Raw genomic sequence first — 26,079 nt, 5'->3', positions numbered from 1 at the left:
ATTAACATAATTTTGATTTGCTTATTGGTTGATGGTTTTTATGAGACTGACAAAAAGATGCATTGGATATATTCTCTAATGATGTCATAACCAATTTCTTCTTCATTTATTGTCTTATTTGATTTCTCAATGCCTTCTGGTTCTGAATAATTGTTTTTTTCCTTTTGATTTTTTTTTTGTTTTGGGTTACCTTACAGAATTAAAAAATTGTCTTTGACCAATCGTTTGATAATTATTACCTTATACAAGTGCTGTTAAATTGTCTTTGACATATCTTTATGCCATTGCAATAAAATTGTAAAGATTGTTCTTTGTTTTGGGGACTTTTTTTCCGGCTCATTCTTTTGTTAAATTTAAATATAACATCGCAATAAAAATATCAAAAATTTAAATTTAAAATCATAGAAAAAAAGATTTGATAAAATTTAAATACTAAATATAACGTTAATATATTTTTCAACAAACCTTCAATGATAAAACCATAGAAACTAAATTTCTTTTATCGTTTGAATGCTTTTTTTAATTATTTAAATTTATTTATTTTGTAAATAGTAAAACGTACGAATCAAAACATATATTATTAATCAACCAAACACTTTGGAGGGGAATATTGAATTTTTTTTAAATAATATAAAATTTTATTTAAAAATTTAAAGCAAGTTTCAATTTTCTATAATTGGATAAATATCATAAAAAATTTATGGGTCGTGCCCGGCACCGAATCAAATGCCTAATTACCTACCCTTAGTTTTCTTTTCCTCCTCAAGTCACTGCCCCCAATTTCTAACAGCTAATTTCTAAATCTCTAACCCTAACAAAATAACTTTGCCTTCTCCACTCCAATACCCTATGGCCACCCCCGTTGTTGTTCACGGGTCAGGCAGTCACCACCGGTCCACCATCATCGTTCACCAGTCAGGTAGTCACCATCGGTCCACCCATCAATCTCTTTCAAGTAAGAGCAAAATTAAAATTGTATTCCTTTTTTTTTTTTTTTCAAGGTCGAGCAAACCCGTTACTACTCAACTATAACTCAGTAGCATTTTCGGCATGCAAGTGGCTCATAAAACCAAACCCACTCCTTTTATTCTTCTTATGCTTTTTGCTTTTACAATTTTTTTCCTTTTCCCCTAGGGTTTTATTCAGCGCAGCCGGCTAAAGGTAAAGTCTGCATTTAGTTTCGAGTTATTGAAGTAGATTTGACGAATTCTACTTTGTTTTTTTAAGATATAATTAGGGTTCTGGATAGTGATTTTTAAGTGGATTTGTTGAATTCTACCCCCGAAAGTTTTGTTTTTGTATGTAATGTATTTAGTGTTTTGATAGTGCTTCTTAAATTTTGATATTGAACAACTTGATGCTTTCATTTATGTTTTTATAATATTTGTTGTCTTCTTGCTTGCAATGCTAACTGGAATATTAGATATTTATTGTATTTGTGTAGTGATCTGGTATGCTTCGATCATTTATAATTTCAAAGTTTCAATTATTTTTAATATCTAATTGGCACAATGGATCTCGAATATTTAGTATTTAAGTTTGTAGTTGTAACTTTCTACTGGTTTTCTTTGTTATTAGTCTCTCCCTACATTTTGAAGGCAGCAGATAATTGGGTTTCTATTTTCTAAGGTTGTATAGTAATTCTCCTTAAAAACTAATGAAAGCATGATCATCTTTTGTACCTATCTTCATCTGTTTTATGCAATTTAAATTAAGGGTCTCCTTCATAATGTTGATAGTTGATTGGACAGATCAACAGTCCATCGTAGGATTTTTGAATTTAGTTGCAGGCAGTCGTTCATTACCCTCATTTTTCAACTGGTTTTCATCTATTTTGATTTATTCAAAAGCTGAAGATTTCATTTGGCATCTATTTTGATTTTCTTGGAATGATTAGTTCTTTATCCATTTTTATTCTCATTTTACAGGTTTTCATCTATTTGATTTCTTCAGAAGCTGATAGTATTCGCGTTTATCTTCTGACAATTATTTATTTTTCACTGTTTCTCGATGTCATGTTCAGTTGTGAGTAGTGCATGTTGTCTCTTATCATGATTTACTGAATTATTGTGGTTTTGAACTTGTAACATTGTGTTTCTCATTCTTTCTTGTTTGCTTGCTCATAAAACTGAGGGAAAATGGGTATTGCAAGGTGTTGTATTGTTGTTCTGACTTTGAGTTATGGAAAGTAATTGCTCAACTAAGTTTAAGAGCGTTTTTGTAAGCAGACAAGAGGATCTTTAATCTACAGTTTATATAAATTTAAGTTTAATCTTGAGTGTTAAATGAGGTTGATATTCTTTAATCTAAAGTTTATATAAATTTAAGGTCAGGGAATAGCTGTTTCCAATTTCTTGAACACTTGGTTGTTTTCATTTAATCTACGGTCAATAAATATTTAAGGCCACTTTCCTTGTACAAGTGCTGTTTGATTTCCTTTTTCAAGGAAAAATGCTGTTTGTATGGCATTGTTGTGTGTTTTCTAATAGAATCGAAAGTAAGAGACTTTGGGATCAATTAACATCAATTATAACTAGAAGAACATGGTCATATTTGGAGTGAAAAGTCTCCCAATTTATTTGGTGCTAAGGTGGTGCATAGTAGTCCGTCGATGGATCAATGCATATTTAGTTTTCTTTTCAAAGTGCTAGGTGGTTGCACTCATCAGTAAGGATCGGGGTAGATTTTCTTTGAAATAGTTGAGTGGAGCTCATCGATGAACTTAGTTGGAATTGTTTGTGTGCTGGTGCTTATATGATTTGGAAATGGATTTTGATTGAAATATTCAGGTAATATCTAAATGCATGGCATGGCTGGAATTAGGGATGCAATTTAACTGAAAAGGTTGTTTTATATTACAAAGTGGTTACGAGTGGTTATTATGTTGCATTAGAAGATATTAACTATGTGTTGTTTTCTTTCTTACGAAGAAAGCATTATATTTGCCTTTTTTGATCTTACAATGAGAGTTTTCTTGCAAAGTTTTATATTTGAATCGTTTTACTGGTTTATTTTTCTAAAAATCCAGATTACTTTATCTTTTGCTTTGGTATTGTTAATTATGTAGAAAACGAAGGTTTCTCTTTTGACGACGTCGGCCATTCATATCAACTCAAGGTATCTCTCTATAATCTCATGGTTTTGTTTGAAATCAAACAGCAATTGTATAAGGAAAGTGGCCTTAAATATTTATTGACCGTAGATTAAATGAAAACAGCCAAGTGTTCAAGAAATTGGAAACAGCTATTCCCTGACCTTAAATTTATGTAAACTGTAGATTAAAGAATATCAACCTCATTTAACACTCAAGATTAAACTTACTAGTAAACAGACACATGGCCATAATAGTGTCCCTAAATACTATGTATTGACCGATGTTGATAATAAGTGTCCTAAACTTGTGTACCTACACAACTTCTTACATAATAGTGTCCCACATGTAAAATCTATTAGATCTAAACACAAGCAAATCAAATCATGCAAACAATTATTTTAGGATGCTTAGAATAATTTGATTTTCACAAGTTTAAGAAATACCTGATGCGGAGTTGGGAGTTCGTCATTAACCTTGACAAAGAAGAACATAAAGAAGAACACTCGATAAATTAATTTCTCTCTCTTGACCTCTTCATTTAATTACGCAAACCCTAAGTGATGACTATTACAATTTTCATGTGTATTTGCTTGTGTAACCCTAGTAGGTAGAATGATCAACTTTCAATTTAGTACGTATGGTATGGCCTGTGGGAGTACTATTCGGCGTTACATTTTTCGTTGGACCCAATCACTAAAGTCCTGGGTGTAATTACCGCTAATCATGTAGCCAAACATTTGGGATTTCTTCCATCTCTAAAACTCTTTCGCCTAAACCCTTTTTCTTATAAACTTGAGCTCAGCCCTGTAGCTCTTTCGTTTCATTCTCAAATTAAAGGTTGAAATCGATGTAAATTACTCTTTTGTTTTCCTTTCTCAGATCCCAGTCTCTATGCAGCTTTCTTCTCACTAGCTCTCATGGTTAGTCTCTCTTTTCTCTCTGAGGATTTTTTCTTTTTCTTATTCTTCTTTGGTAAGTGTTTGAAGTGTTTGATTTTTTGTCTCAATGAACTTAGATGCTGTTGTTACGATTTTTTAAATTTCTCAGCATAAATACCCATCTTTTTTTTCTTTTTTCTTTTTTGCGATTTGATTGTTTTCCCATGTTTTCCTTTGTGGTTTTAGGTGTCTGTTCTAAGTCAAATAATAACTTTTATTTTCTAAGAATTACTATGAAACTTAATCATTTGTCTTTTGATGGATTCTTTCTGACTTTCGTTATGTTTGAAGAATCAGAGTCTTTTTGAAGTTTGCCATGGCTAATGAACTTTTTTCTTAAATTGATTAGTAGCATTGATGATATGGAGCAGTTGAGTCCAATTTTTATGCTTACAGAGCTTTTGATTTTCATAGGTTCTGTTTGTTTAGTTGTTCAAGAAAATGATGGGACAAAAACAAAACCACATTTTTATTAAATGAATAATGACTTGAATGAAACCCACATTTAAACTTAATTGATAATTGTTTTTTCTGCAATTACAAACTTTACACATTTCTTTGCAAATAGAGGCACATCTTCAACAAATTTTTTGCTAGCGCCCTCATATTTTAATCATGATTGCTTACCCTAACTTTATCCTTTTTCTTTTTTTCTCTCTTTTGGGCAGTGAAATGCTTGCATATTGCTTTCCTTTAATCATTCAGCTATCAAATTACAAAATCAGGATTATCCGTAACATTGGTTTGCTTGTGGGTAATTTGAAGTATAGGAGAACATATTCCAGCGAGAATCTACTTGAGGCAGTTAGTGGAAGGCTTATCACTAGTAGTCAATTTGTTAATCACCCTTTTCAAAGAAGTTTTAGTCAATCTAGTTGTTATCAGAAATTTGCACCTGCTGAAATTCATTCTATCGTTCGGTCCAGTAGTCTTCAGAATCGGTTCAAAAAGTGCTAGAACTGAGAAAGCATAAATTGACAGCTAGCACATTTGCTGGGGCTATCGGCTTCTGGCCTTTGCGAAGGACCCAGCTCTGGCTAGAGAAACTTGGGGCAATTGAGCCTTTTTATGGTAACTTAGCTACATGTTGGGGCAATATCAAAGAAGAGGAAGCATTTGAAAGATATAAACAGATTACTGGGAATACAATTGAGTTTCCTGAATTTCAAGTTTATGGTAAGATGAATCCTGAAGACAATTGGTTAGCAGCTTCACCTGATGGCTTGGTGAACAGGTTTGTTTATGGGTTGCCTCCTGGGGGAGTATTGGAGATAAAATGTCCATATATTGATGGGAAAATGAGCGAGGCTTTCCCTTGGAAGCGCATCCCCCTCTATTGCATTCCACAAGCTCAGGGTTTAATGGAAATCATGGACCGGGAATGGATGGATTTCTATGTTTGGACTCCTAACGGAAGCAGTCTGTTTAGGATTTACCGAGATGTAAAATACTGGAATGTTCTGAAATCGGCACTCTCTGACTTTTGGTGGAAGCATGTTCAACCAGCTAAAGAAATATGCAGTAAAAATGTGATAACAGATCCCCTCAGAGAATTAAAATCACTAAGGCCAGACTCTAGGCATGAATCATGTGGCGATATAGTTCGTCAAAGCAAACTTGTAGCTGATACCTCCAATTTATTGATTTGTGAAATAAATGGACAACTGATAACCTGATTTGATGACTCAGATATTGAATTTTAAACCAAGTCTAATTCATTAATACTAATGCTTACTTGAGGTTTTAACAATTATTGAAAATTTTGGTTACCATGAGGAAAAAGTTCAAGTTTGGAAGTGCTCGTTCATAATGGTTGTTTTTCTAGATGTATGAAATTACTATTGGGTGCACTTCTCCCTTTAGTTGCACAAAGCTGAATGCCTATGGTTGTTGCAAGATATATACATGAACGAATAATAAATGAAAAAAAATAAAATTATTTTTATTGATTATTATTTCCCCTTTATTATCTCCTATTTATGATTTCTTGCTTCCCTTTTTTTTTTCCTAACGTTTCTTTTTTGTTTTATTCCCCCAAATAAAGGAATTAAATTTTACCGTGAAACCGTGGCCCGTTAGAGGATTAAAAATTTCAGAAATTTGCCCGTTGTGTTTCCACATCCTTCTTCTTTCCCCATTTTAGTAGCCAATTCTCTTATCTTTGTAAGCAAAAACCCTGTTAATTGTTTTTGGTTTTCAGGTTTAGAACTCACTGTTTCTCTCTGTGATCGAAATCTATCGATGTGGGTCTGTCTGTTTCCTTTTGGGTCATAGGATATGCATCTAGAGGAGGCAGGCATCGTAGTCATGACCTGGTGCCTTCGACAGCATTGATAAGTAGAGCGATGAAGAAGCCAAGTGTGAGATACGGCATGCCGCTCAATCTAGGAATGGAGAAGATTATTTCTTGGCTAAAACAAATTGTCAACAAGTGCCTGGTAATCCTTCATCTACCTTCTATATTTTAAAGAAAAAAGGAAAGCAAAACGTTTTAAAGCAATCCTTCATCTACTGGTATGGGTTTTTGTATATCTCTTCTCGCCACAGAAGAGTATGCGAAGGTTTAAAGTCTGCCACTCTGTCTCAGTAAAGGTAAGTAATTGGAAATAAGGCAGCAGGGAGGTCCTATGAATTAGTTTTAACGAAGAAAGCAATCTTTATCAAATAATACCGATAATTTTAATTAAATAATACTGTTTATAGTGAACTTGATGGAAGAATATTAAAAATATAGTAACTATATATGTTGCTCATGCCCTCGATAGCCCAAGCAACACCAATATAACCAATTCCAGCACGACTACCAACGATATAAAGAAATAAAAGAGTACCAATGTGCTTAGCAACGATCTCTATGAAAAGACCAACACTTATGCTCCACCACATCCCACAAGGCCGGAGCTTGGTGTACATGGTCCATCGCATGTTGCTCATCAACTCGGCATTGTCTAATAATAATGTTTTCCATTGCCGGTGGCGGGTGTATGTAATATAAAACAATGTCTTCAGTTCAATTATATCCCTACTTCCAACCATGCCATGCATTTAAATATTACCTGAATATTTCAATCAAAATCCATTTCCAAATCATATACATAACAGCACACAAACAATCCCAACTAAGTTATATTAAATTTGATTTAAACATTGATGGGCAAAAAATTGTAAGATGTAATGATACAAATAAGAAAAGGGTTAGACTAACAGTTGCCATCACAAGAAGATGCCGATTTATAATAAACATGAGAATGGCAAAATAAATTAACCAAAATTCATAACCTAACTAACCTAAAATGTCTTTCTCAAGTTTTGATAAATTTAACAAGGTACGTTTATCTAATGAAAAACCCGCCATACTGGCCTCCTTACAAACCTCCTTACACTTGCCCACCCTCCCTGCAGCCATATACATATTAATCAAGTCACGATACATATCATATGTTGGAGAGAAACCCGCTTCCTTGAGTTTGGAAAAATATCTCACCGCTCTTGCCAAATCCTTGAGGCCAATAAAAAGCTTTATTACTACACGATAAGCAGGAAGATCCAAGAGACATTCCCTGGCCTCCATTTCCCAACCAGAGCTAATGCTTCCATGTACTTGTTCTCAGAATAACGACTATGAAGCAATGTTGTGTACATCACCACACTGGGGTCACGCCCTGATTGCTTGAACCAGTAAAACAAGCTCTCCACAATCTCAAACTTCCTATGCCTAATGCAAACCTTCATGATCGCTGTACAGTCCTGCTGACTCAAATTCAAATCATCTCTTTCTCCAAGATCACCCAGTAACTCCTCTACAAGGATGTGTTTATCAGGATTCTTTCCAAGCTCCAATATTACCTTTGCGTAAATGCCTGGACCCAGCATTCTTTTACTTTGCTTCACAACCGAAAGAAGCTTCCATGCAAGGTTCAAGCTTCCACCTTTAACGAATCCTTTCACCATTGCCTCAATCAGACTACGATTGGTCAAGCTCGTGAACTTCTCCAAGTTGACAGGCAATTTTAATTCACGCTTCCTAGCCAATACTTCAACAGTTGAAGTCAAAATCCTATCATCCGGGTACAAGTGAGGCATCTTCTGAGCCCAACAGAAAGTTTGCAGAGCTCTTTGTGGAAGATCCATAAGACCCAATTCCCGAATTGTGATTGATAACGAACCCTTACGCAAAAAGGGAGCCCATTTATTGAGAACTGCAGACACATCATCATTGGAAGCCAGGTCTTTAATCTCTTTAGATAAGCCAATAAGAAAGCTTGGATTCTTTTATAACTGTTGTGATACAGAAGCACGAGATGAGTTTACCCCAGAAGAAGCCTTCTTAACGTGTTTATTTGGCATAGGAAATCCCAGTGGCTGTAGCTTGTGAGGAAGTGGGAGAGGAAGAGGCCTCTCTCTACCTACATTTCCAGGTTTTTGAGGAATTCCTCCCTGAAAAAGTGAAGATATGGTTTCAACCTCATCTGATTCCCAAGCAAGATCAATATTCACATGATTTTCTTCTTCGTCGTCTTCTTCTTCAGGTAAATCATTATTGTGACCATAAATTGACTTTATTTGTTCAGTGTCAGTGGACATGTCGGGTTCAGTTCTAGGTTTCTCCAAGAATAAGTTAACGCCAAAGTCAGGAGGGAGTTTGGTGTGACGCGGATAACGACGGTTCTTGCAAATTCTTGTGCTGGGATGCGCCAGGTTAGTAACACAAACGCTCTGTTGTAGTTTTCCTCCCAAAGTTATGAAAGGATATGTGGTGATGGATGAGAATATGCAATCCATTTTCTTAATATTATCGTTCCTTTGTAGGATGAACCTTGTGCATAAAACTTTCCATTCAGTTGATATACAGAGATACCATAGGTCTACCTAAAACTTCCAATCAAAATCCGTTTGCAAATCATACCCAGCAGAACACGAACAATCCCAACTATTTTAAAGAAAATATACCAAATCCTTACTGATGAATGCAACCACCTAGCAGTATGAAAAAGAAAACATATATGCATACACGAATCATGACAATCTCCACCGTATACGATCATGAAACCCAAGTCAACAAAAACCTTTGCAATTAGCAAATCGGTTGGAATTCTCCAATTCTTATCAATATCAACAAGCATCCCAATTAGATTATTATTATTATTATTATTATTATTAATTTTAAACTAAAGTACAGACTTTTTGAGAAAACCAAGAAACAGAATGTCACAACTCACAACAAATTAAAAAGACATGTTATTACCATCCAGAAAAACTACCAAATAAACTCTACATGCGTCACAACTCCCACCGGGTTCCTAGAACTAAAATCAAGCCAACACAGATGCAGTAAACAATTTACGTACGGATGCTTTTTGTTTAGGCAATTAGTATTCTGCTAAGCAAAGACTTAGAAGAAATAGAAAATAACACAAAAGCTATAATATTAAACAGAGGGAAACAAACAATCCAAAAATAAAGAAGAACGTGTACTAGACGATAAACAAACAAAAATGAAGAGCAAGACCGACATCTGTAGATTTGAAAGACGGAATGAAACAGTGATTTCTAAAGCTGAAAACCAAAAACACTAAGAAAAAACCCACTGAAATACAAGTGAAAAAGCATGGAGCTGAAACTAAAAAAGAGATTGATACCTGAAATGAGTCTCCGTTGAAGCAGCGAATTTCAAAAATCACAAAAACCAGAAACGCCAGAGAAAACTTAGGGTTTCTCTCTCCCGAAAACTCTCTTCCTACTATAGCGTGTGTGTTTTTCGCCTGTGGATACCCAAAGCTAAAAAAGAATGACAGGAAAACGTTGAAAAGAGACCGAGAGTAAGAGAGAATCGCCGAAGAAATGGGGAGCAATGGATTGGATAGATATATTTGAGGATTTAAATTTCCAATGATGGGAAGGAAGCTGGCCTGATCGGAGGTAAGACGCTGGAAAGTGTGTGTGGATGCAGCGGCAGCGGTTTGTTAGAAACGACAATAGAGGAGGAAGAGAGAAAAAGAAGAAAAACAGTAGAAAAAAGGGAAAAAGAGGAGAGAATAAAGGGAGAACCGAACATGAGAGAGATGAATGAAAAAAGACTCTTTTATTATTATTATTTTGAAAACGGTTTGAATTTTATTTTATTTTTTGAAAAATTATCGGACTGGATATTAAAATAACTAAATAAACAGTACGTACATAAAACTGAATAAAACCCAAAGCAATAGAACGAAATAATAATAAAAGGGCCCATCTGACTAACTAAATTAAGGCCCAAAATCAGTCCAGTATATGGGATACAACCTAAGCGGTCCATAGCCCCAAACACTAAAACGAAAGCCCAAAATACCAACCCAACCGTAAGCCTTAAGCATCAAACTCAAGCCCCAAGCCTCAAACCCATAAACCTCAAATTTGGATATCCCTAAAAGCAGATACACCCAAACCGGAGTATCCTTCAACAGTATATCACCAGGCGGGATATCCCTGAAATGGGATATCCTTAACAAGAATAAGTACGACAGGTATCCCAGTTCAGAAACGTAAAAAATCTGAAATGAGAGCAAAAAAATCTGAACCGGGAGCCAAAACATCTGAACCCGGTACTAAAAATACTGAACCAGGACGGGATATGACGACGATATTGTTGAAATAGTTTATCACGAAACGGAATATGATGGGATACCCTAGAGCAGAATAAGAATGAAAATTAACTGGAACAAACTGAAAGATTTGTAAGAAACTGTCCTTAAATTCAGAAGGAAACAAACAATCGAAAAAAATAAAACACATAACAAGCAATAAACTATCAAAAAAATGAGGACATCATAAGATTTAAAAAGAAGAATATATGCAGTGTTTCATAAGGCTGAACACCAAAACGAATAACAAAAACTCACTGAAAAAACTAAAAAAGAAGCATAAATCTGAAAACTAGAACAGAGATGAAAACCACAACACCCACAGATATAAAAGAAGATAAGCTTAGGTCTGAAACTAAAAAAGGAGTGAAAAGAAGAAGTTAGTAGAAATGAAAATTATACCTGAAATTACAATCCAATGAAGGGTGGGATTTCAATATTCTGCTGTAGCAAGTGTGTTTTTTTGGCATCTGTTTACATAAAGGCTAAAAAATAATTCAGGAAAAAAAATGGAAAGATACCCAGATAGAATCTGGGTAGTAAAGAAAGGGAGGAAGAGAAAACAAAAAGAAAAAGAAAAAAGAAAAAGAAAAAAAGAAAAGAAAAAGAAGGTAAAAATCAGAATAAAGGGAGGAGAAAGAAGGGTCTCTCATCAAGGATTTAGAGAGACGTTGGAAGCTGTTTAATGTATCATTTAATTATCAAAAGACACTATGATACCTGTAGGCCTGATCCGACCTGAACTTGGACATCGTTAAACTCACAACAGTGGTTTAAAACCAGGCCAAAAATAGGATGAAAAACTGTAAAGTGAATACTCAGGAATGTGTGATTGAGTGAGCTAAGAATCAATCATAATAGTAGGTTGAAAACTCAGTGTTTGAATTGATTGCAACTTGTTAAGAGTTTTTTTTTTTCAAGAAACACTTCCTTGCGAATGTCAAATATCTGGTATGCCCTCGAGTTTCAGCAGATGGCCAAGCCATGACTGTCGGAGAACTTGCATTGTCCCCCACGCTTCACTTGAAGGCGGCCTCCTCTTGCGTGGAGGGCATGCAGTGGAATTCCCATCATTGACCTTCGAGTGATCCATTTTCCATTCACGGATTTCATACATGCGGAGGTGCATATTACAAGCAAAGCTCATGATGCTTTAAAAGAAAAACTGCTTGGACAAGATAGGATAACTTGTTTCTAATATGTTACCAGTAAAGTCAGATCTAAGAGTTTCAAATGAACGTTGCACTTGTTCGATGCACGGTGAGAAGGAACACAGAGTTCCATCTTGTTTCAACATGTTTCAAGCTGAAGGAATGGCTAGCCAAAGGCTGCGGTAGGTCCAGAAAAACGGAGTCAGCCAACCCAGAAAACTGATCGGGAAATCCCTCACCCTGAATATCTCGGACTCCCACAGTGACTAAAGTGCTTATTCCAGTCATCTCGAAGTCCTCTCTGTTGAAGGAGTGAAAATCATAAAACATTCTTTCTTTCGCGAACCAACACAGAAGAATCAAAGAAAAAAAAAACAACCATCCTTGGATCTTTCTATTATCAATTAGACAAACAGAAGCCATATAATGGGATAAAATATGCATCATAAATGAGTCCTACGTAAGGTTCCATAAAACCGAGATAATTTTCAGACTACGAAGCATGACAGCAACAGAACGTCGTATTTCAAAGAATACATCTACCTGAACAGACTTCTGAAATCTACCTAGAATTCAAGCTCAACCTAAGCAGTTTCTAAAATCATATTTCACAACTATCTTTGAAACCAAAATTTCATAACAATGCACTCACTAATGAAACTAATAAAGATCTGTAAACCGAGACAATGAAGTATCACGGCAACAAAATGTAGATCTATGAAGACATCAACTCAAGATAACCCAGTATTCAAGTTTAACCTAATATCAACAAAATAATAATAATCTAATTGGGATGCTTGTTGATATTGTTTGCTAATTGCAAAGGTTTTGTCGATTTAGGCTTCATGATCATTTACGGTGGAGATTGTCATGATTCGTGTATGCATATATGTTTTCTTTTTGATACTACTAGGTGCTTGCATTAGTCCGTAAGTATTGGGTATATTTTCTTTAAAATAGTTGGGATTGTTTGAGTTCTGCTGGTTATGATTTGCAAATGGATTTTAATTGGAAGTTTTAGATAGACTATTGTATCTCTGTACTGTTGAATATTGGCAATATCCCACATTAGGAAAAGATAGAAATGGAGGGGGTTTGGTTTGTTATATATAGAACCCCTCCCCCTTTGGTTGTATCATCCCAAAATCTTCTCCTTTGTAATATTTCTAGAGGAAATATTAATTTGGTAGTGTCCGAGGACGTAAGCTAAATTGGCCGAACCTCGTTAAAACTCTGGTATTTTATTTCTTATTTGTTTGCTTTTATTTAATAGCTTTATGTTGGTTATATTTATTTAGTTATTATTGCTATAAATATCTAAGTGAGTTCTGTCTAGTTGTTGGGTTTTAAGCGGGACCATTGTGACCCCTCCAATTTAACTGGGAATTTTCTTAGTATAATTGTTGGCATAATAATTATCTAAATATTTCTGATAATATTGTTATTAATATTATCGTCGCTTCCGCAACATGTACATCAGCTGAATAGGAAGTTTTGTGTGATTATGGATATATCCATGTAGTGAAAATATTCTGATATTAGAATTACATTAATCTGTGTTATCTAATCTTATATGAAGAGAAACTGAATTATAATATTTTAAACGAATGGGTTCTAGTCGTAATCCTTAGATTAACATAATTTTAATTTGCTTATTGGTTGATGCTTTTTTACTTGTATGTCAGTAGGTATTTTTATGATTTTTTTTTCTGCTTTGTAAATCCTTTGTCTTTGCCTTTTCATCTCTGTTTTTAGTTTAAGTAGTATGCTTCTTTTTACTTCTATTTTTAGTGTGTTTTTGTTATGGTTTTTAGTTTCACCTTTAGATTTCAATGTGTTTTTGTCATGGTTTTTGGTTTCACCTTTAGAGAATCACGGTTTCATTCTTTATTGGAAACGACAGAAGTTAGTGGTTAGATACCAAAATTGATAATTAAGTACCAAAATGTGAATAAAAATTTAAGTAACAAAAATGATATGCAAGTATTGATAGGAATAGGCCATAAATCCATGAGATAAATTGAGCTTCTAAATACATCCGTACAATGAAAAACCCTAATAAAAGCTTAAAGCAATATCCATTATTCATCCTTGTTGGCAGAAATTGTCTTTAGAGTTGAATTGCATATACCCCTCCTTGGTTGTGTCAAAATAGATGACCTTCTCAATGAATAGAAAGTATGTCACCGAGTCTAGAATTAAAAAGCTCATCCCCAAGTTATTTCAATCCATCAACTTATTGCAATCACTAAAAAACTTGTAAGGTGTGTAATGAAACAAACGTAAGGCTCAAAAATGTCCGATGAAATAATTTAGTGTTTGAATTTGCAGATTGTGTATCCAAGGCTTGTTCATTTGTTTTCTATGTCATAATCATGTTTAAGGCGTCATGTATTTATTATAACAAACTGAAAGAAGATAAGATTCACTTGATAGTTCCAAATTAAGTAGTGCGTTTAATCACCTTTTTGGTGCAATCGCACTGGTGCTCTCTATTTGGATGACAAACTTCAGTACAGTAAACTTATGGGACCATCAGTGAAATAAAAAATATTCACCGGTGAAAAAAGTTCCAGTTAAATCTCACTGGACTTTACTTCCTATTTTAGCCTTCCGTCAATTGTTGTCTTTTAATGTCTTCATTTTATTTTAAAGATTATAGTTTTATTTATCATTTATTAGTTTTTATTTAAGATCTTAAAATAAAATTTAAAATAATTTAGATAATTTCTATTTTAAATAAATCATTATATTTATTTAATACTTTTTATTTTAATAATATTTAATTTTATATAGTTTAATAAATATATGAAAAATAAGTAGAAATATAATTGATAAAAATTACACAAATGAATAGATTTTAATATTTTATTAAATAAATTTATAAACTCACATATTTTAATAATTTTATAAAAGTAAAATAATTTAAAAAACTTCTATTATATATCAATTCTAATATAATGTCTTTAATAGTCATTTTTTATTCTTACCTCACCGCTACAGCTGCGTTTGAATCCAAACACACTCCACCATTGTTTCTAATCTCACCATTACAGTAATTAATCTTACCGCCACCGCTGTTTTTAACCTCACCGGAGCTAAACACACCGCTCATCCAAACTAAGACTGCCTTTGGATGAGCTTTTTTCACCAGTGTAAGTACAGTTGGGGTACTCAACCTCACTAGTCTGCTGCTTGGTTCACCAGTCTAGTGCAATGAAAAAGAAATTCAATCTCACTGCAACAGTGAAACGGGACTAAAGCAAAGAGCAGCTAAGCCTTAGTACGATAACAAACTGTTGATGACCTTCTCATCCAGGTCCATATGGAATTAATCACAATTCTATAAAAATATTTGTAAAATATACCGAAGAGCTTAAGTTATGTTCTAGCATCTCCAAATTTCATCTAAAAATAATCAAAGAAATACTGTGCAGAGACCAAAATATGTATACATTGAATACTAAGATGCTAAAATAATTCATACCATCATTTATCATCAATAATAACATTTGAAGAAAAGAACAATTAAGGCCATATTTCGTTTGTTACCAATAAAATATCTTTTACTAGAAAGTCATTTATCTCTTCACTAAAAAAGGGAGGAAAAAAGAAAAATGAAGATACCAAAAAGGTGCTAAGTGCATGTGTCAGAAAGATAAAATGAAGCAGGAAAAGGGTCGTTGTAAAGAGCAGAAATGTATCACATTACAGAAGAGAAGATGCATAACACGTTTGAGAAAGGAGAGACAAATTGAGAAGGTTGGTCGGTATTAGAAATGGACAAAGTGTTTGGCTAATAAAAAAAAAGGCTTATTGTAAAATCTTTACCAGAAGTTATAGCTTTAAAGCTTTCGGCCAATGGAAGCAAAATTCAAAGCTAATTAAAATTTTCTTCACTGCAACAGTGAGTACTGATATTTCTCTGTTACGAAAGAAATAAAATAATAAGGATTTTTCATTAAGGCAACAATAAACAGCAAACATCACATACATCAACTTCAAAACATCATACCAAACAATCCCCTAGCTGCTAATCCACACACCCTCGACAGCTTCAATACAGTTACATACAATATCTTTACCTGATTCAAACAACCTAATCGAGCTTTGTTACATACAATACCTCTACTTGATTCAGCTCACCTAATCAAGCTTTGTACATTAGGTCTCTAATTTTAGTTGCGGACATATTCCTGATTTTGCTAATGCTAACAACATTTTCATTTGTTCGATTTGGAATGGATCTTCCAAAGTTTCAGCTAGCATTCCTGAAAGCTACTTAAACTCTAATCCATCAATGAGTAGCCTTCACCAGTTTTCATCATCAAAATTATCTAAAATTTTAAACGTGGTCCACTTAACTTCTCTTGGAAGTGATAAACTCTTTCCATTAACAATTATGAAGCCAATTGCATTCTTTCTAACTCTTACTTGAACATGAAAAACTCTTTTGTTAAGACAACTTTCACTAATAACTGACAACACTCACAAAAGCAAACAAAGGACAAAGACATTTCAGAACCAATATGTAGAATTAAAACATCAGTAGCACAAGTCAACCAAAACTCAAACACCAAGTAAGAACAGACAGCACCAGGACATGGAAATACCAATAATCGCACAGAGAACTCAATAAAAAAAGAACAAATATCACCCTCAGGCCATGAAAATACTTCCCTTCAAATGCCAACCTTACCTAATACATCTGCTATCTCATTTCCCTGAAAACATTTGACCAGCTGACTGATCCAATTAATGAACCTAATAATTTCAAGGCATAAGGCCACTTCCACGTTCATTCCTTAGAATCCATCCTCTTAAATACAATAAGCATCCCTCAAAATTCCAACAAATTCTCATCTATTACCCTTAGCAAGACCACTAGTGAAAATAAATTAAACAAAAATAAAAAACACAGCCCTTTATATAGACAGCTCTTAAGACAAACAAATGAACCTCTACTCTCTCATTCTAACTTAGAATGTGTTACCCCACAAGTCTCGATGCATTACTTTAGGCCAATAACGGGCTACTTGTCAAAATGCACAAGGACGACGTATCTTCCCCAACTTATAAGGGCAGGGGGTGTTTGCATTTCTATCCATTTTAAGATAAAAATTGAAAAGGTCAAAAGTAGTGCCTTTCTAATTGTTAAAAGCCAGACCAAGTTCCAGGTCGAGACCAGAATTTGGTCGAGGGAAATTTGTTTTAAGAAACAAATAAATATATATATATAATGAGCATCACCTGTTGCAAGAACCAAGCCATAGTTCAAGAAGGAAAAAAAAAGGCCTGATTTCTAAAATATCTTTCCAGCGTACAAATAAGCAGTGACTGAATCCGCAGAATTTAAAATCAGAAGTAAAAAGAAAAAGAAAAAAGATCAGAACCTTATCATCTTCATACACCACGGTAGCTGGTATTTCCTTGTTGATGATTTTGTCAAATCTGAAAAAAAAAAAAAGTAAATGAGAAGGAATGATCTGCTAATTCACATCGAAGTGAAAAGGGAAGGAACATTTACTGTCGAGAATTATTCTAAAAAGAAAAGAATTCTTTTTTTTCTAAAAGAAGAAATTGATGCATAAAGGAGAAGGAGAAATATAGGGCTGGGCTGACATGGTAGGAGAATCAGAGGGAGCAGCAGCAAGGGCAGCTTCTTTCTCCAAAGCCATGAGGGAAGATGCCAGAGGCAAAGGGTTAAGTGAGAACTCAAAACAAACAATCGGTTCTTCTTTATTTCATCATTCATCTATAAATATAATCACTAACCCTAGTTTCTTGCCTTTTTGCATTGGGTGAAAAATTTATATAAAAATTATATTTAATATAAATTTGTGTAAGCACAGTTAGGTCTGAACCAGGGCAGTGATAAATATATATTTGTGATTATTTCATATAAATATAAATCACAAACCGCACAGTTAGGTTGAAAGGTACTCGCCACATATGCCAAGCTCACTTCCATGCATACCTAGCTAAAGGATAAGCACTGTATAACTTATGCATATTATAAATAATTACTGACATTCCTCAAGCTTTGAAGGGATAAATATCATGAGCATACTCCATTGGCGAGTACCTTTCAACCTTTTCAGGCATACCTCAATGAAGGTACAATTATACAAGTAATTACAAGTTTTTCAGGGAAAAATATTGTGCAATGTTCAAGCACATATTTCAAGGAACTTAGCTTTCAATGCATACTTCTACTTCTCAAACGCTTAACCTACGAGACATACTTTCTATTCTTAAACACAGCCTTCAAGGCATACTTCATTTTCTTTGGCACTTAGCCTTTAAGGCAAACTTCGTCTTCTCAAATACTTAGCCTTCAAGGCATGCTTTGTCTTCCAAGACATTTAGCCTTCCAAGGCATACTTTGTCTTCTTAGACACAGCCTTCAATGCATACTTCAACTTCTCAAACAACTAAACTTTTCAAAAACAAAGCCTCTTCAGGCACATTTAACCTTTTTAGGTAAAGAGCGTTTCTAAGAACACCTAGCACATTTATACTTTGCCTCCAAGGCTTCATGCATTCATAATTTGAATGTTTACACCTTGCCTTCAAGGCCTTGTGTGAATTTCACAAGAACAATCAAATCACAAACTTCGCAAAAATTTCCTCCAATTTTATGAAACAAAGTAGGCAGAAAATTTTCTAGACAGAACTTGCCCGGAACATAGAGACTTCACTAATACTTTTTGTCTCAGGTAAGGTTACTTTATAACCTTCCCTTCAACTGAGGGACAGATCCTCACTTAACATACCTTCACCAGACCTCATCAATTGGGACAACCCCACCAAACAGAATAACCCCGCTAATCACCACCCTCTGCCCAAGGCCACGTCATGCCAAGCTAAACCACTCTGTTGACACTACTCTTTATCCTCGTTACATCAAATCACATAGCCGCCCTAATATGGCACACACTTTGAATAACAAGCCCACCAATAAAACAAGGACACATGGCTTATAAGTGTTCCCCTTAAATACTCCCCTCAAACCTAATAAAAAGAGGGGACCAATCTATCTACTACCAGGTACAAATCTCGGCCCATCGAGTGAACTGCCTCCAACCTTCTTGCCACATTCTTATATTGTATCAACAAAACCCTCAGTTTAATAAAGTTCAGGTTTTTTTAATTTATTAGAAAAATGTATATTATTATATAGTTTACGTTAAGTATTTTATCTTTTACAGCACTAGAAGAGATCTACTTGAACAACAGTTTTTTATAAAAGATCTAGGCCAAACAAATCCTAAGCATCCAATTTCAAAACGAACATGTCAGTTGATCCAATATTTCAAGAAGAGAGCAGGAAAATACCAAAAGCTTATTTGAAGAAACACAATTATTGGTTAAGCAGATGCTTTAAATCAAATTGCTTCCGGGAACTGGGACCAATTCAGAGCAGTAATATAAATAACATCAGGCATGATTCTCTACTTACATACTCCAGACCTCCTAAAGCTGGGAAATGCCAAAACACCATTGCCAAGTCTGATAGAAAATAACCAATAGAGAACCGTAAAAGAGAATGATTAGGAAAACACAATAAGAAATATGTTTCAAGTTAACCAACAACAAACAATACCAAGCATGTTACAGGCAAAGTTGAAGGAAAAGAAAGTCATTATGATCAAAGTGTAGCAAATTGTAAAGCAGCATTGAACATATTTTGCAAGCCACATACCATTAAATTATAGAAACTGGTAGTCCAAATATTAGTGCATCTTATAGACTAATTTGAACTCCCAAGGCTATGTTAATCAAAGGAAAAGAACAAACCCAGACAATCAGTTCACATATTGATTTTCTTTTTTCAATGTTGTCATAGTGTGTAAATGTTGAGGGTTAAAATCTCCAATTCTTATCAATATCAACAAGCATCCCAATTAGATTATTATTATTACATTTTTAAACTAAAGTACAGACTTTTTGAGAAAACCAAGAAACAGAATGTCACAACTCACAACAAATTAAAAAGACATGTTATTACCATCCAGAAAAACTACCAAATAAACTCTACATGCGTCACAACTCCCACCGGATTCCTAGAACTAAAATCAAGCCAACACAGATGCAGTAAACAATTTACGTACGGATGCTTTTTGTTTAGGCAATTAGTATTCTGCTAACAAAGACTTAGAAGAAATAGAAAATAACACAAAAGCTATAATATTAAACAGAGGGAAACAAACAATCCAGAAATAAAGAACAACGTATACTAGACGATAAACAAACAAAAATGAAGAGCAAGACCGACATCTGTAGATTTGAAAGACGGAATGAAACAGTGATTTCTAAAGCTGAAAACCAAAAACCATAAGAAAAAACCCACTGAAATACAAGTGAAAAAGCATGGAGCTGAAACTAAAAAAGAGATTGATACCTGAAATGAGTCTCCGTTGAAGCAGCGAATTTCAAAAATCACAAAAACCAGAAACGCCAGAGAAAACTTAGGGTTTCTCTCTCACGAAAACTCTCTTCCTTCTATAGCGTGTGTTTTTTTGGCCCGTGGATACCCAAAGCTAAAAAAGAATGACAGGAAAACGTTGAAAAGTGATCGAGAGCGAGAGAGAACCGCCGAAGAAATGGGGAGCAATGGATTGGATAGATAATTGAGGATTTAAATCTTGAATGATGGGAAGGAAGCTGGCCTTTAATCGTACGTAAGACGCTAGAAGGTATGTGGGCAGGGGCAGGGGCAGGGGCGGTTTGTTAGAAAGGACAATAAATGAGGAAGAGAGAATAAAACAAGAGAAAGAAGAAAAATAGTAGAAAAAAAAGAGGAAAAGAGGAGAGAATAAAGGGAGAACCGTGAGAGAGATGCATGAACAAAGAGTTTTTATATTATTTATTTTGAAAACGGTTTGAATTTTATCTGTTTTTTTAAATATCGGACTGGATATTAAAATAATTAAATAAACAGTATGTACATAAAGCTGAATAAATCCCAAAGCAAGAGAATGAAATCATAATAAATGGGCCCATCTGACTAACTAAATCAATGCCCAAAATCTAAGAATCCAAAACCAGTCTAGTATCAGCTGGCATCCACTCCGTGAATTCCTCACCCAAAACCCTATCAGACTATCCCACTAGGACAGTAAGTTGAAAAAAGAAGCAATTATTCCACATCATTAAGCTGAAGTTCTATGGTAAGATCAATAAACAAGAAAAGAAAAAAAAAGGAGTAGCTAAATAGAGTTTTAAAGATATAATAGGAGCATCATTAGTGCCATCTCCAGATACAACAACATTCCCCTCTTTCTTGATGCTTGCAGAAGCAAAAGTTTATCATTGGGTAATAATCAGCATATTGTCTATGCATAATAACATAATTAATTTAAATATCCTGTTATTGTTTTTAAGCTGAAAAAAAGTTCAGAAAATGAACGGAGGAGCAAAGCATACAAATATTTGCTTAACAACTTTTTTCTCTTTGCAAATCAGATAGCAAACTCAAAACTTTCCCTTCAATGAGATTAGGCTCCGAAGTGTCCACATTTGACGGTCTCTAAAGTAATGACCAAGCATACCACCTATGGCACATAGAAAACAGAAGTCTGTAATTGATCATATTAAGATAAATAATCAACCTCCAACAACAAGGACCACAAAGAGACCAATTGTTCCAGTGTGAGCAAAATGAAAAGAAAGCAAATAAAGCAGAATACCACAAGAAAAAATCATCTTCAAGCATCATTAAAAACAGAAGTCACTAACTGTGATAATATTTAAGTTCTGCTATAATCAGAATAAATGTACACACAAAAATTAGGACAACATGAACCTTTCAATTTATGATAAGATTTAAGTTCTTGCAAGGCTAAAATGCAAAAGCAATGACTCAATTAAGTTTTCTGAACCCTCAAAAATAATCCAGTTTAAAAATCAGATCAGGGATTAGGCAAATTGGATTTTAATTGCTAAATAAGCAAAGAGCCCCAAAATATAGAGATGCGAAATGCTTTATCCTACAAGAGCACTCACTATATATTTAGCTCACTATAGAAATGGATAGACACATATATCTTATGCCTTACTGCACTTAGGCAAGCTCTTTTTTTAAAGTTTTTGCCCCTCGCACCTCAGGAAATAAAAGAATTTTAGCACCTAGAATGCACCTTGTGCCCTTGACCATACGAATTCTACCTACCAGTCATAATATTTTAAGGTACTTTGTTGTTATTAAAGGAAACTTCCTTGCACCTTCTTGAGAAATAAGAAGACATGTTTGACAAAATTTCGTGTTCTTGCACATATTAGAATAGCATATTAAACAAAATCATATTAAGCTCCAAACTTCTTGATTGTACTCCATTCCAGGCTAGAGACAACTCCCAGCTAGATATCCAACAAAAATATTTTGAAAGAAATACTAATCATGCAAGGCCAGTATGCTTACTTGGATTTTGTCTATACTTCACCTTTTTTTTTTTCTGTACATTGAAATTTTACTAGTAAAAAAAAGTCCAAGATTCATTCAATCAAACATTAGCAAACAGGATAGAGAGGATTACTGAGTCTATGGCAATAGAAAACCGGATATTTCCACCTCCTACCAGTCCTACAAACAATCAAAAGCAACAATAAAAAAAACCCAACAAAAACCATAAATGAATTTACTCAACAAACAATCAAAAGCTTATGTTGATCTTTCAAACTTGAAAAGGATTTGCAAAAGATTTACCTTTGCCAAGTTCAATAATTGAATTGTACAACTTATCCATATGTTTAACTTCCGTAAAAACATTAGCAGTACTCGAAACCAAAGCTTCATTGGGAAGAGCTGTGAAGTTTCCACTACCTGCTAATTGATCCTTCCAACCAGGTGGATCACTGTAACAATCTAAAATTTGAATCCTGAGATGTCACCCAAAAAGATTTAATTAAAGGAAATAAAGCAGAACTCGTGCAGTTTTACAGCTTTAATTTATCAGGAAATTGGTTAAATTTCGTTTCTTCATTTAGAAAAAACAGTTAGAGCCAAAAAGAAATTCACCGTTTATCCGATGAAGCGACGTCAGTTCCTTTGTTTTTCAGCAAATCCAAATAAAACATGGATTCCAGGAAAATGAAACGACGACAAGGCCTCTGCAACAGATAATAACTAAATAATTTTCCTAATTTCAAGTTAATAAAGGTTAACAAAACAGTTTTCCGAGAAGAAAATCAAAGGAAAGCGAACCGTGACTCAGGTTTTCCTGCCAAAATGGAGGAGAAGAGCTGAGAAAGCACGTGAGAAAACACTTGTAAGGCAAGGGAGAAGCGACAGAGTCCTTGATGGTGAGCGCAGGCACAAGCTCACCTTCTAGAGTGAGAAGATACTCTGCTGCAGTCGCTGGAATAAGTTAACCAGACCCGATATAGGAAGAGAACAGTAGAATCAGACCCGATATAGGTCTGGCCTTTATGACGATGGCTGAGAGAGGTTAGCAGATAGCAAGCGAAGAACCCTTTTCCCGGCTTGCCCTTATTTTCATTTCCCGATTCTCTTATTTGTTCCTGATTTTCTCCTTCAAGATCCCGGCATTTGAAGTCTTCTGTTCGTGACTTCCTCTGCTTGAAATAGGCATTGAGGGATTTCGAGTCTCCTTTCTCGCTCCTCTTGCTCGCTTCATTGCATCTGGGGCAATTTTCCCCCTTCTCATCTCTCTCCAATTCACTCACAGCACAGCAAATGGACTTGAATTTGGATGTAGTGGAAGTTAATTCGTCAAATTTAAGACAATTAATTCGAGGAAACCTATTAAACAAGAGTAGGGTAACATTGCGTTTTACCCCTCTAATTAATCTTTGAGATAGTTGATGGGTACACCAAAACTAAAGTTTTTATGCTTAAAGGTATATAAATTGTACAAGAATGTTAAGATTTTAAAGTTAAAGTTCAGATTGTGTGATGGACACATATGTTGACCAGAGATTTACAGCCCCAAATACTGAAACAAAAGTTTAAAAATACCAGCTCAACCCTTAATCCAGGCCCAAAAATATATATATATAGTCTATAACATGGTTGTATTCGAATCTGTTGCATCATCTTTTGGGCTTAGTAGAAAACTGACAGGTTATGGTTGTATTCAAAATGATTTGAAATTTTTATTATTTATTAGTTTTCTTTGAAAAACTTTTACTTTGGGATATAACATATAATTTTTTTCATTTTTTAAATAAAAAATTTAAATAATATTGAGACTGTAAATTTGAATAAAAGGCTAAAAAAAATATCTTTACAAACATGATATATACATGAACAAATAAAAATTATTTCTATTGATTATTATTTTCCCTTTATTATCTCCTATTTACGATTTCTTGTTTCCGTTTTTTTTTTACGTTTCTTTTCTGTTTTACTCCCCTAAATAAAGAATTAGTTAATGAAGGAATTAAATTTTACCGTGAAAGCGTGGCCCGTTAGGGGATTGAAAAATTCAGAAATTTGCCCGTTGTATTTCCAAATTCCTATTCTTTCCCCATTTAGTAGCCAATTTTCTTATCTTTGTCTCTTGTTTTCTTTTCTGTCTTCCTCCTGTCTTCTATGGAATGATGGAAGGGTTTGGTTTCTGAGCGAAGAAAATCGACAGAAATTTGTTTCAAACTTGACATTAGTATCCGTTTTTTTTATTTTTTATAATTACTGTTCATCCTGCATTTTCCCGGAAGCCAAACAGGAGCACTAAATGTTCTTTATTTCGAAAATTTTGTACTCTTACTGAAATATTGAAAAAATTTCAGTTGATCCCTTGATAGAAGCTTAAATAACCCATTTCAAAGTTGGTAATGGCTTTGCAGACTGCTGCTTTGGTTCCAGCTAATTTCACCCTACCCAAAAGAGGTTTTCTTTTTAGCTTTTTACTGATGAAATGGTTCTGGGTTTCTTTTTTCTGTTTTTAAGGGTGGGTTTTTTTTTTGTTGCAGGGAAAATCAGGTCCATCTTTCACGGATTGTACTTTCTTTGGGGTCTCACTTTCTGACCATGCCAAAGCTGATTTCAGTTCTTCTGCATTAAGATGCAAGGTTTCATTTGATCTTCTAAGAAATTAAGATTTCAAATTTGAAATTAATTTTCCCTCATTTTCCGATTAACCACGAGTCAGTGTCTCCGATTTCCCCTTATTTTTTTTCTAACGTATCTTTTCCTTCTCTGTCTGTTAATTTCCCCAAAACAATTTTATTGTTTTAAAGAATGTTTTCCGCCTGAATGAGGGGAAGAAAATAAGGACTTGGAACATGTCATGTACAATTTTATCTGAATCCAGGACCGGTAGTGGCTCATTAACAACATCGTTTGCAAGAGCTGTGGCGCCAACGGGACATGTGTATACCTTTGATTTCCATGAACAGAGGGCTGCCTCAGCTAGGTAAGCCTTAATGTTTATTGTTTGCAAAAGTGCATTGTGATGAAATATGATATGGTAATTGCTTAGGTTAAACTTGAATACTGGGTTATCTTGAGTTGATGTCTTCATAGATCTACATTTTGTTGCCGTGATACTTCATTGTCTCTAATTGTCTCGGTTTACAGATCTGTATTAGTTTCATTAGTGAGTGCATTGTTATGAAATTTTGGTTTCAAAGATTGTTATGAAATATGATTTTAGAAACTGCTTAGGTTGAGCTTGAATTCTAGGTAGATTTAAGAAGTCTGTTCAGGTAGATGTATTGTTTGAAATACGAGATTCTGTTGCTGTCATGCTTCGTTGTCTCAAAATTATCTCGGTTTTATGGAACCTTGCGTAGGACTCATTTATGATGCATATTTTATCCCATTATATGGTTTCTGTTTGTCAAATTGATAATAGAAAGATCCAAGAATGGTTGTTTATTTTTCTTTGATTCTTCTGTTTTGGTTCGTGAAAGAAGGAATGTTTGATAATTTTTCACTCCTTCAACAGAGAAGACTTCGAGAGGACTGGAATAAGCACTTTAGTGACCATGGGAGTCCGAGATATTCAGGGTGAGTGATTTCCCGATCAGTTTTCTGGGTTGACTCCGTATTTCTGGACCTACCGGAACCGTGGCTTCAGCTTGAAACATGTTGAAACAAGATGGAACTCTGTGTTCCTTCTCACCGTGCATCAAACAAGTGCAACGTTCATGTGAAACTCTTAGATCTGAGGTTACAGGTAACATATTAGAAACAAGTTATCCTATCTTGTTCAAGCAGTTTTTCTTTTGAAGCAGTTTCAAAACTGCTTTGAAACTTAAACCTAATGATTATTCTCTTTGGAACAAGCCTGGTGCAACACAAGCCAACA

The 26,079-nt window shown here is 34.4% G+C and overlaps 1 protein-coding gene and 3 pseudogenes across 5 annotated transcripts; 2 read left to right on the top strand and 2 right to left on the bottom strand.

Moving 5' to 3' along the window:
• Nucleotides 1–1,167: 1,167 nt before the first annotated feature.
• Nucleotides 1,168–5,754, top strand: LOC107938150 (uncharacterized; annotated as a pseudogene).
• Nucleotides 5,755–7,156: 1,402 nt separating this feature from the next.
• LOC107938134 (pentatricopeptide repeat-containing protein At2g01860-like) lies at nucleotides 7,157–10,091 on the bottom strand (annotated as a pseudogene).
• On the bottom strand, nucleotides 9,865–23,754 carry LOC107938135 (elongator complex protein 5). Of its 5 annotated transcripts, XM_041115732.1 has the most exons (7): nucleotides 23,010–23,744; nucleotides 22,824–22,915; nucleotides 22,512–22,684; nucleotides 22,342–22,388; nucleotides 22,227–22,260; nucleotides 20,208–21,360; nucleotides 16,255–17,254 (listed from the first exon to the last, which is right to left on the bottom strand). In XM_041115732.1, the coding sequence occupies exons 2-6, from the start codon at nucleotides 22,880–22,882 to the stop codon at nucleotides 21,281–21,283; spliced, it is 393 nt and encodes a 130-aa protein (XP_040971666.1). In that variant the 5' UTR covers nucleotides 22,883–22,915; nucleotides 23,010–23,744; the 3' UTR covers nucleotides 16,255–17,254; nucleotides 20,208–21,280. The 5 variants fall into 5 exon arrangements, 4 of the variants coding, with proteins under 4 accessions (XP_016726688.1, XP_040971667.1, XP_040971666.1 ...); XR_005928682.1 differs by adding an exon at nucleotides 19,266–19,315 and having other exon boundaries at nucleotides 20,208–22,388; nucleotides 23,010–23,754; XM_016871202.2 differs by lacking the exons at nucleotides 16,255–17,254; nucleotides 22,227–22,260 and having other exon boundaries at nucleotides 20,999–21,360.
• A 364-nt stretch (nucleotides 23,755–24,118) lies between these two features.
• LOC107938136 (tRNA (adenine(58)-N(1))-methyltransferase catalytic subunit TRMT61A-like) overlaps nucleotides 24,119–26,079 on the top strand; it is a 16,573-nt pseudogene continuing 14,612 nt past the window's right edge.

This window comes from Gossypium hirsutum, chromosome A06 (genome assembly GCF_007990345.1).
Source record: "Gossypium hirsutum isolate 1008001.06 chromosome A06, Gossypium_hirsutum_v2.1, whole genome shotgun sequence".
NCBI classification, from domain to species: domain Eukaryota; kingdom Viridiplantae; phylum Streptophyta; class Magnoliopsida; order Malvales; family Malvaceae; genus Gossypium; species Gossypium hirsutum.
This window is presented reverse-complemented; position numbering and strand designations above follow the sequence as displayed.